The 12066-nt window shown below is 40.5% G+C and overlaps 1 protein-coding gene across 2 annotated transcripts in view; it reads left to right on the top strand.

Annotated features, from left to right (window-relative positions):
* The window catches only part of LOC117952896 (aryl hydrocarbon receptor-like), a 45208-nt gene that overhangs the window by 24679 nt on the left and 8463 nt on the right, over nucleotides 1–12066 (top strand). For both annotated transcript variants that reach the window (XM_034885503.1, XM_034885502.1), the window contains 4 exons: nucleotides 2722–2822; nucleotides 6666–6755; nucleotides 8973–9105; nucleotides 11663–11796. In XM_034885503.1, coding sequence (XP_034741394.1) covers nucleotides 2722–2822; nucleotides 6666–6755; nucleotides 8973–9105; nucleotides 11663–11796 — 458 coding nt within the window. The remainder of the gene's footprint in view (nucleotides 1–2721; nucleotides 2823–6665; nucleotides 6756–8972; nucleotides 9106–11662; nucleotides 11797–12066) is intronic.

The following is a 12066-nucleotide window of genomic DNA, read 5'->3' as shown; positions in this document are numbered from 1 at the left end:
GAGTGTATATATATGTGTATATATATATATATATATATATATATATATATATAGTATTTACTTACTAATATACTAGTTTGCTGTCTTTTTTTGTTTCCATTTTCTGTAAATGTTTTGGATATTATAGATGCCGTCTCTTGTCTGTGTGGAATTATAGCCGGGACATTGCAATGATATTTAACCCAAAACAACCAATAGGCCATGCGTATACCATATTTAGTTATTCTTTGTTTTTCAAGCTGTCCTGCAGCCGTCACATCAACAATTTTCTTTTATAATTTTTTCCAGCTGTGCGAAGTTTGTGCATTTCTTTGTAGTTTCTGTGAAGTGCGGAGTGTGTCTATATGGAAAGTTTGGGGTCACTTAGAAATTTCCATTGAACTCCATTATAGACATAAAACCTGCTAAGATCAGTTGCATTGTTTTTTTTAACCAGGGCAGCAGTTTTCAGATTACATTTTGTGCTTCCATAATTGCAAAAGGGTTCTCCAATGTTTTAATGTCAGTTAGTAAACAGAATGTGCTTTTAGAAGATTGGATGAATTGTTGCTCATCATAGGCAATGTAGATACTGCAGTAAAGATCAGCCACCCAGATCAGCTGGTATTCTGTCAATAATGGAGTGGAATGGAAATTTGTGTGTGTGTGTCTGTGTGTGTGTGTGTGTGTGTGTGTATATATTAGTATATACTGCACTCAACGGACTGCATTCTGCATTTCATTGTACCTGTACAATGACAATAAAAATCATTCTACAGGAACGGCACACTAACATATATCTAGCACATACGTTGCCCGTGCCATCCCCTCACTTTTACGTTTGATGATGTCTGAGCATTATTCTCAGTGGCCCTCAGAAAAAGTCGATCCAAGGTGTCTGTATGGGAATAAGGTCAGGGGTGTCCAACTAAAGTTGTGCTTCGTGTGAAGGAACAAGCCTCATCGGACTCCCCACACAAAGCCCTTATGCTATCCAGTGTCTGCTCTGACACCGCCCGCCCCTCAGATGGACTCCTTGCTAACCCCTTTTGTAGAGAACAAATGATCTGACACAAAACCCAGTCACCCAGTCATGTCATACAATCTCCGGGGTCAAAGTTCATCACGGATCGCAGCACGCTGCTCCTGCAGGGGTCAGAGATTAATGTGCTTGACCACTGCTCTGTTTCTCATGACATCAGCGCAGTTCATCATCTCACGTTAGAGATGTAGCAATTACTCCTGATGATATCAGCTGCAGTCAACATTTTACTTTTATTGTTGTATTGTCGTCAACTGACCATATATTGTCAGCTAGAGCAGGGATTTAACACGTTCAGGAGCCCCTAGGTGCTCCTCAGAGTCACTGCAGGGGCCCCTCCAAATTATTGTTAATTTTTGAAAGTTCTTCCAAGTATTACAATTTCTTAACATGAATCCAGCATGTTATCAGTAAATATAAAGCTCCACTGATGATAGGTTCACCAGCCTATTGGTAAGGTGGTCACTAAGGTAACCACCCCCAGAAACAATTATTCCTAAGGATTCATGTACCACATCTATGTTTAACTATAAAAGATGATTTATGAAATCATGCCAACAATTTATCATTTTAATAGCTTCAATTCAAAAAAGGTATGTATAAAAGCTTCAGGCCGCCCTACACATTATTGAAGACCCAGTTTAATATGCAACTACATTTTATACAATATACATTATACAATAGGGGGTCCCTGCTCCGTCTCTATTTCAGTTAAGGTGTCCTTATTATATTATGATTACTATGATTTTCCTTTTTTGCAACTTTATGCTGTCTTTTTGTCACTGTTTCGGCACACCAGTCGAAATAAAGTCCTAAAACGTCAGCAAAGAGTTCCTTAGCCATCATAGAGTTGAGCACAACAATAATACATTTTTTTTTACAACAACCTTTCTGGTTCTGTGGGAGTTTCTGAGTCTCAAAGTCTGTAAATCTGCCCAATTCTGAGAAACTCTCTTGCCGTTCCTTAATTTTGAATTTTTGGGTCAGCCCTTACCAACAGAAGATCTCTTCAGTCTTTTTGAGCCGTTAAAGCAGCCCCGTGGTCTCTGGGACCCTAAATAGAATTCTTTTTTAATGCTGCAACAAACAACTATTTTCGCTGCTGACTATTATACTGATTATTATTTCATATGAGTGATTGTTTGGTCTAAAATATGATTTATAAAGTGTCTCAGAAGTGCCTAAAACGTCTTTAAATTACTTATTTTGTTCAAAACAGTTCAGTTTACTATCAGTTAAGGCAAAGAAAAGCAGCAAATACTCAGAGTTGAGAGGCTGAAAACTTGAAAAAGACAAATCATTGATTATCAAAATAGTTCCACATTCACTGTATCCATGCAGTTTGTTTCAGTGTTGTGGATTTCAAAGACTAATATTCACGGTAAACTATGCAGTTTTGTAGGACTAAAGAGATCTCAGGAGACAGAAACAACAACAGGAGATTTGTTTTTCTGTTGTACAACATTGATGTCATGGAAATCATGATTCAAGGAAGCTTGACAAAATAGACTTCCAGATTGCATGCAGTGAATGTTTAATGAGTTGGGATCGGGCGTACATGCAGCATCTTTAAAATACTAAACATAAGGCAATCTGACAGTCACAGCAGTGCTTTGCAAACATTATCACAGGACTAAAAATAACCTGTCTGCCTCTCTCCTCCACCACTACCCCCCCCCCCTGTCTGTCCCTCTCTACAGTTGCCCTGACCGGAGTGACTCCAGCTGCTGGGAATGAAGACGACAGCAAAACAGCAGGATCGGTGGAGACCAAGATTCCTGAGGGGGAACTGTTGCTGCAGGTCCGTATTAAAGCTGTGTTTATTGTCATCCGGTATGTTTTTATTCATGTATATCCATGAACTTTTGAACCTATTACTCTGAAGGGATTTTAGGTTCAATATCTGGGATTGATTGTTGCTACAACACAAACACTTCACACTTCACAGCCAAACCACCGTGTTCAATATGTTCAATGTGTTTTAGGGAACAGTGATTGTGTGATGGGCAACTGCGCTGATCTAATTTGTGTCTGGACAGCTCCAGTGTTTTCTGTTTTTATTTTTTTTCTTCCTGACAAATGCCCAAAATCTATTTAGGCCAATGACAGAGGCTCAGACGCAGCTTACCACTCAATACGTCTGGCACTGTCCGCGGAAACCTTAGTCGACTGTTTACACAAGCCAGCCTGCTGCTGTACTGGGGGCTAAACCGTGTGCAATACAACCTTAAGAGCTCTGTGTTTGGGTTAACTTTTTACAAAATGATTCCTGCCTAAACATGGAATCATGATACAGAAACATGATATTTAATGCATGATGACATGATTCAAAAAACAGAGTTCAGCCCATTTATTGTACTGGGTTTATTGCAGGTTATTTAGAAATAACAGTTATCACCTCAGTTATGACCTCATCACCTTAAAACAAATTTCAAAAGATGTGCAAGGGATTTGTTTTTTCAACTTGGGTCTTCAGCCAGAAGTCCTGTCAGTGATGGTCACATGTAAAGGAATATCAATGGGGTTAATAATCATTTTCTTGCCGAGAGTTCTATGAGAAGATCAATACCACTCTCAAATCAGTATGCTAAACATGAAACTACAGCCAGCTGCAGGTTAGCTTAGTTTAGCATTAAAACTGTAATCAATAGCGTTTTTTGCTGCTTTTTGAACAACTTCACCCATCTTCCTTCTTTACTCATCTTAGTTACCGCTGCCATTAGAGGGCGCTGTCACTTGAACCTAAACATTTGTAGTTTTGGGGGCACTTTGTGAAATGACTGGTGTCTAGGGCAGGGTATTCAGACATGGAACATTGGTGCATGGTTTTTGGCTTCCTGACTTCGATGAGATTTACTCCTTAGGTATTGAATCTGGGTATTGAATGACGAGGCATTTTTTTATCCTTGATACTCAAAACTGCATTTCGTTGCATTGTACCTGTGCATGTGTACTGACAATAAAGTTGAATCTAATCTAATCTATAGAGGCAGTGCGGTACTACCCAGCCCCACTGGTGTCGTTATTGTTGGTCGGACAGTCTGCCTTTGGGATGAACTGGATACACTGACTGGGAACCACCAACAGGGGTGTTGGACCTCACTGATGCTCTTGTGGCCGAATGGGAACCAATCTCTGCAGCAATGTTCCAAAATCTGTTGGAAATGGTGGAGGCTGTTGTAGAAGCAGATTAATGTTTTTTTTTGGAATGGGATGTTAAACAATCCCATATAAATGTAATATTTCACATGTATGCATACTTTTGGTCATGGAGTGTAGTGAGGAATAAAAGGGATAGATGGAAGGTAACTTTCTCTAAACTATCAATACTGGGTCTGGTTTTCTATGCCATACATGAACAGCTGCTCCATAATGTGACTAACAACAATTGACTCAACAAAACTTAAAACACCATCAGTAAATGACAATCTTTTGTAAAACTGAGCATTTTTCTGCTTGAAAATGGGTATACTTCACTGGACTATCGGGTCACTGTTCAGCTTTTTTAAGAAAAAGGCGTTCAACAGACCTGTTTTCCATCCCAGTGAAACCGAAAGGAAAACATTCTCTCCTGGTTCACGGCGGTTATGTGCCCTCAGCACTGTTACTGTGGGTGGAGAGCGGGCTCGCTGGCTGCCAGGTCTTTTTGGGATGTGCTGGAGTCATTGATTTTCCAGTCCAGTTCCTCCCAATGTGCATCACACTGGCATTCCAGGAGAGGAGAGGAAACAGCCTGGCCGCCGTACCCCTTCCAGGGAGGTTTTCGTTATTATGATAAGCCTACATTTCCCCAGCTTGTTGGTAATTAGAAATGAAAGCTCATTTGGAGAGAAAGCGAGTGAGTGTTCCACAGGGGGCCTCTTCCTCCTCCTCCTCCTCTTTTTCCTCCCCCTCTTTTTCCTCCTCTTCCTTCTACTAATCGTTGGGATGAGAGGGACAGTAAAGCTGTTCACAGGCTGAGGAATGCAAGGTTTACTTCTGAAGATTTATTTGCTTACATCTGAGCCGGTTTTGTTGCTGTTCTTCACATCAGACGCTGGTGAATTATTGAGGAGCTGTGACCAGATCAATCATTCAGACTCAGAAATTGGAGGAAACATGGCAGAATGTATTAATTGTGCTCTTACTTTTTTAAGCCATTATTGAAAATAAACACGTTGAACGGGTCATTTCTGGCAATAACTAACTGACAACTAACTTGCTCTAACACTGTACACTGGCTCTCTTTCCTTTGATCCAGTTTTTTATATTTAAATGCAAAATCTGTAAGCAATCGTTCTTACTCATGACTGCATAAAATCATTTGCAGCTGGGAGGTTAATGAGTGCACATGAGTGGACTATCTGGTATTATACAATATGGCCTCTTTTCTGACGGTTGCACAACTCCTCACATCTCACCATGTGCCAGCAGTATAAGAGCATTTTGCAATTTTCCAAAAATGTAAATGATGTTTGTGGGAAATTACATGGTCAACAGGTTAAACTATTTCTAGTTTAGTGCAACAAGAGTAACTGAAAAGTGATATAAAACAGAATTTAGCATCCGTTGGGTGTTTGGCTGTTTTTGTAAAAACACTCAGCCTTGACATTTGTGTGTTTGTGTTTACTCTGGAGGAATGGTGGCAGATAATTGTGGCGAATCACTGTTGCATTATCAAAAATTGTCTCCAGCAGTCATCCCGGTGGCCTGTGGGCTGATTTAGAAAAGATATGACTGTGCTTGTACAGATGTGTGTGGCTGTGTGACGACAGTATATATCCCATAGTGAGTGTTTGTGTACATGTCTGTGTCACCATACAGGAGGGGGGAGGCACGTGTGCAGTTAGTAAGTGGAAAGGTCCTCTTTGAATTCTTTTTTACTCAACATGCTTAACCATTTTCTTTCTTTCAGTCTTTCTTTCTTTTTTTCTTTTTTCTTTTTTCTTCTTTCTTCCTTCCCTTCATTTTTCTTCATTTGTTCCAATCCTTCCTTCCTGTCTTTTTTTTTTTTTGCAGTGCACTCTGACATCACAACCCTGAATATCCACACAGCAGCTCTGGCTAACAAATGAAGGAAACTTGATATATATATTTTTTTCCTTTTACAGAAATAGAAGACATTTAATAATTCATATCAATTAAAAGATTTTAAATGCAAAGGGTTGACAGTTGCACATTATGATTGTATGCCCATGTGCTTCATATATATTTGTTGACTGAGGTCCACATGTGTTCTGCCTAGATGATAAAAAATGATATTTATTTTCCACATTGTTGCATTATAATAATCCATATTCTACCGGTGGGCTTGCTTCTGTCCTGGGTCTTTGTAAATTGTAGAGTATGGTCTAGACCTACTCTATCTGTAAATTGTCTATGGAGTGTTTTTAAAATTCAATTCAATTGAATCAAATTCTTCAGAACACACAGAGCTGGGTATCTCCATCTGAAAGAACCAGCATTTTTCCGGATCACTTGAAAATCCCCCTTTCTTATAAAATGTTTGGGTCGTTCGGAGCCACAAAAGATATCACGTGCTGCAACATTACGGAGGTGAACTTTTGCCAAAGACAATGTGGTTCTCTTTTTTTCTTAAAGCTGTCCCACAGTGAGATGTCTCAGCTAACTGTCTGTCTGTGTGCATCCTCTGTTTGAACCACAGGCTCTCAACGGTTTTGTCATGGTTCTCACTGCCAGTGGAACCATCTTCTACTCCTCTCACACCATCCAGGACTACTTGGGCTTCCACCAGGTATTGAATCACTACCAGTCTGTTTATATACCCCTGACTTTTAATCCTCTCCAAAACTGGAGGGTTGCTGGTTCAAGTCCCTGTACGGACCGAAGTACATAGTGTGGATTGGTAGCTGGAGAGATGCCATTTCACCTCATGGGCACTGCCGGGTGCTCTAGCAAGGCCCCGTTCTCCCCCAACCACTCAGGGTGCTGGTTCAGCACTGGCAGGCCACTCACTCAGACATCTCTTTGTCTGTGCATGTATAGGTCCTGAGCATGTGTGTGTGTGTGTGTGTGTCTGTGTGTGTATTTCAGGCCTGTGTGTAGTGATTACTAACCAATAAAAAACTCTATTCTAAAACTATTTTTATGTTCTCAATCAAAGATAAAGACTCAAATAAGTTGTAGTATTTGATCCTTATTAACAATGTATAAACACATCATGGACCATGTCATAGATCTGTTAAAGTTCATACTGAAAGTGGAGGCGATTGTTTAAGAGGAACAATTATATCTAAGTGCAATACTTAGTTGAAAGAGAGTGATTTTTATATATACTTTCTTTTGACCGCATACATTTTTAGGAACCACAGTTTCTACTATGTCATGAACATTTGAAACATATGATCCAATTTTATCTGCCTTGAACTGGAACTTTCGACAGACTTCACAAAACACTGCAGTTATTTCATCAACATCCTTTTATGTGATAACATTTTAATTTATTATTAAAGAGAGCAAGAAAAACACACATACAGTATAAAGATGTACAGTGCATAATACATTTTGCTTAACTCACCCCGTGTTTCATCAACATCCTTTAGAAAACTCCTTAGGATACACTGATGATCAAAAAAAGTGATTGAACCTATATCTGTAATTGCCCGACGGGGCATTTCACTTGCCCCAGGCCATCGGGCAAGCGCTATGGTTGAACCATTCATCTTTGACATCATTCGTATTTATTGCAGTTTCCATTTTCAGGAGCATAAACAAATCTATAGAGGCACGTATCTTATCATATGAAACATCCAGAGGCTGTGGTCTACAAATGAGTACAGTAGATGGGTCTGGATGGAGGGCTCGCGTGTAGTGTCTGCTGGGAGCGGCTTGGGGTTCTTGTTTGATCCGTTGATCTGCTCCTTGCTCGGTGCTGCAGAATCAAGGGCTCACACAGCAGCAAATAAAACACCTGACCTATTTATAGCTTGGCCTTTAGGACAGACCACAAGTCACAGCAGTGGGCTGCGGTGAACAACACATCTCTGACCCACAGCTCCACAGAGCAGCACACAATGACACTCTTAGGACAGCTGGACGTACCTGTGCACTAGTGTTTTGAGAAAATACTACAGGGAGTCTTCTCATACGCACTGCTGGAGTAGGGCTGCACGATGTGAGGAAAATGTGCAATAAGCGTTAACGTTGTTGAATATCGCAATAGCCATATTACTTGCAATAAACAATAGATATTAAAATGTACTCAGTACTGCATTTCTGCTGGTTTCAGTATTCCGCTTAACAAATTGCTTGTTGGATTTTAAACAAATGAAAAGGAAGTCATTCTTTTATTGAACAAATTGAACATTGAATTGGATATACAAAGGACCACTTAAAAAAAAAGAATTACAGTTACTAAAATCTCGTTGTGTCTTTTGCGATGTGACAACCTTTGGTGATGTGTTAATGCACCAGTTGATATTGCGTTGACGGAAAAAGAAAAAGTGGCCAAAATGGGTTTCCACAAGAGGGTGGTTGGCGTCTCCCTTAGAGATAGGGTGAGGTAGGTAGGCCGAAAGGAGCCAGTTTGGGCATCTGGTAAGGAAGACTCTCTAGGGAGGTGTTTTCCGGGCATGGCCAGCTGGGAGGAGGCCCCGTGGAAGACCCAGGACTAGGTGGAGGGATTATATCTCCAACCTGGCCTGGGAACGCCTTGGGATCCCCCAGTCGGAGCTGGTTAATGTGGCTCGGAAAAGGGAAATTTAGGGTCCCCTGCTGGACCTGCTCACAACGTGACCCGATTGGATAAGGGGATGAAGATGGATGGATGGATTGATGGATAAAAAAAATCAAAACAAAAAACAATATATTGTGCGGCCCAATGCTGGAGCCAGACACACACACATGCACACGCACACATACTGATCGGTTGAAGTGACTAATGCTAGTGCAGCAGCCGCTGCTACAATTAATCTGGCATGAGCTAATTCTCCCTCTTGTTATTGTTTCCCAGACGGATGTCATGCACCAGAGTGTGTACGAGCTGGTCCACACGGAGGACCAACAGGAGCTCAGGAGAAACTTGCACTGGGCTTTGAATCCTCCTCCTGCCACTGCATCTGTCATTACACAGGACTCCCCCCAAGGTGATCACTCTCTCCACCTACATGAGACTACTATTAAGACCACATGAAAACTGAGACATCCTGGTGGGACTGAAGACAGATTTGTTAACTAAAAGCCTTGTCTGAAGGGCAAGGAAGTTGTTTGGTTGAGATTATTGTTTCTGCAACTATTTTATGCAGAAATGGCTGTGAAGTTTGCAGACACATTGTGGAAATGGGTATATTGCAAGCCTGTGCAGGTATTTCTCGGGCATTGGTTGACTATTCATTAACTCATCTTTTTGCATAATCACAGGTTCTTACAAGTCACTAGCAACACATTCTTACTCACAGCACACCAAAAAAGTTGCTTCCTCAGGTACCTTTGGCGTCTCCTTTAGAATCTACTTGAGCCATTTGGCGTAATCCTGCGGCAGGCTTGGTCGGGACTCTTGGTCTCACTTTTTGACTCTTTGGGTCGGGACCAACGTTGAACCAAATAATCTATATGCTGAAGATAGCTCATTCCAGTACCAAACATCACGTGGATGGATGAAAAGTTATGTTGGTATAATTTATGAATACGTTCTTTTGCTAACATCAGATATTTACACAGCTAGAAGTTATAATTAGCATTACTGCATTAGTTTTGTAAGGGCGTCCACAAATGTTAGTTGACGTCAGCTGTCGTCGTATATTGCGAGAGTTTGTTTCTGAGGATTTAGGAAAAGATTGTGGGTGGGGTTTAGGTCACATTCTTCACTCTTTTTTATGTTACTAGATACAACAATGATAACTGGACTATGACAGAATATTTACCGTTTATTAGTCCAGCAGCGTGTCTTTGCAGCAGCATTGCTAACACCAACAACGGAAACTAAAGTTATCCACAATCCATTGGGTGTATCTGAACTATGGATCTGACAGTGGCCTAAAATAGGACTTTTATAATACTCGCTACCCTTGTTGATCTTAAAGCATAATTCTTAGGGACCAAGGGTCTTTTTGTGAATGTCCCCGAGTCAAACTTTCCTTTAAAAGCATGATATGGACGGAAGCGTCACTTTTAAGATTTACTGTATTCTTGTTTTCGGTTCAAATGGCCTTTTGAATGGGAGAGCTAGGGGCACTTTTACGCTAGCCTCAAAATAGTTATTTTTTAAACACTAAGAAATATTGACTTGGGTAGATTCCCAAAAAGACCCTAGGTTGCAGCGCCGTGGTTGAGCTGCTGCTTTGCCCGGTGCGTCCAATGCCACTGCTAAAGAGTGACTTTTGCGTCAGTATCCGACGCTAAGAGCCACTGACCAAGCGTCACTTTTGTGAACATGAATACAAGCTGCACATTTTCTCTACTAACTTAAATTACATCTTGTTTTGCCGCTGCCTACTCCAGCGATCTTGCTTAATACTGGACTAATGTCAAAGATTGTTCTTTCCATCAGTCACTTGAAAACAAAAACAGAGAAAAAATAGGGTTGAAAAGGATACCCTTTAAAAGTTGTCTTTATGTTTCAGTAAAACCAATGTTTACTGCGCTGTACTCCACGGCAGCCCACAGTCCGTGTGACGGTTAAGTACACGCATTGTAAGGCATTAAGCTATAAGACCATCCTCAGGTCAAGTCACATAACCCTGTAATCTTCACTGCGGCTTAGGAGGTGAAGTGGTCCCAGATCTGTATTTGGGTTTTAAGATGCTTACGTCTGTTTGCTTTGGTTCTGAGCGATGTGTTTAAACTTAAGACGCACAACTCTGACACAACTTACCCACTCCAGCACTGAGACGCCGTTTACAGTCCCTCCACCCCTCGAATTACATCAACTGCCGTCACTTTGTGCGTTAAGAATTAGCTCCTGAGCCTCATTACATAAGGGCATTCTTCACACTAGAGGGCAGTGGATGATACGAGACACGATTAAAGTCCAGCTACAGGGTGAATGCACTTGATGTGTCTACTTTTAAAATGTGTTCTTAAGTTTCACATTTTTGAAGTTGTTAAGGGGTTCCCACACACCGGGATACAAGAAACACTGATCCACTGTAAAAGCCTTTACTATACAGGTGTCCAACATGTTGTATGTACTTACTAATCTTTATTTTCCTGATGTAACAGATTTTCAAGTCAAACTCAATATGTGAACTAGGTATTATTTTGAGAGAAATTCCATCAACTTCTATTTTCATTGCCCGTCTTTAAGTCGACGTGGTGTTGCATATACAAAACGATACGGAGATGTGGAGGATTGTTAGCTCACATGATTTTTAACCCCTATATCCAAAGTTAAACTGACTCTAATAAGAGAAGTCTGGAGTTCTCGGAAGTTTAAAAGAAATCACGAAGGTACTCTTTGGAAAGTGAACACAAAACTTCAATAGAGAAAAAAAATGTCACAAGCCTTTATTTGAATGGCTATTTCATATAGATCTCTTATATAAAAAGAAGTGGGCAACAACCCATGCGTATGTGAAATAGCTATTTAAATAAAGGCTTTTTAAATTGTTTACCAAGAAGAGTGCCTTGGACCTTTTTTCTCTCAAACTGACTCTATTTTATAGCAATTGTCACTGAAATCAGATCATGTTTTTGTAATTTCAGAGATGGAATCAGACAGCAGCTCATCTGTAGTCACCTACAACCCTGAGCAGCTTCCCCCGGAGAATTCGTCCTTCCTAGAGAGGAGCTTTGTGTGTCGCTTCCGCTGCCTGCTGGACAACTCCTCCGGCTTTCTGGTAGGTTACATGTTCAAACTAAAGTGAAAATCTGCAGATTGAAGGTAAATTTTCTATCAAAGCTGGAGACATGAGACTTTTGACTTGACTTGCAATGGTCTGCAAAAAGTAGACGTCAGGGTGATACTGTTGAGTTGTGTACACGTTTATTTTTTGCTCTGTCTTTAAGACAATTAAGGTTCTCTGTATAAATCTGTTTAAAATTAATTTTATGTAACTATGGGTGTGATAAGTGAAAAGTATGTCAAGTTCTATATTTGCAATGAGTTT

This window comes from Etheostoma cragini, chromosome 11 (genome assembly GCF_013103735.1).
Source record: "Etheostoma cragini isolate CJK2018 chromosome 11, CSU_Ecrag_1.0, whole genome shotgun sequence".
NCBI lineage: Eukaryota > Metazoa > Chordata > Actinopteri > Perciformes > Percidae > Etheostoma > Etheostoma cragini.
The sequence above is the reverse complement of the archived record's forward strand: the minus strand, read 5'-3'. Positions and strand labels throughout refer to the sequence as shown.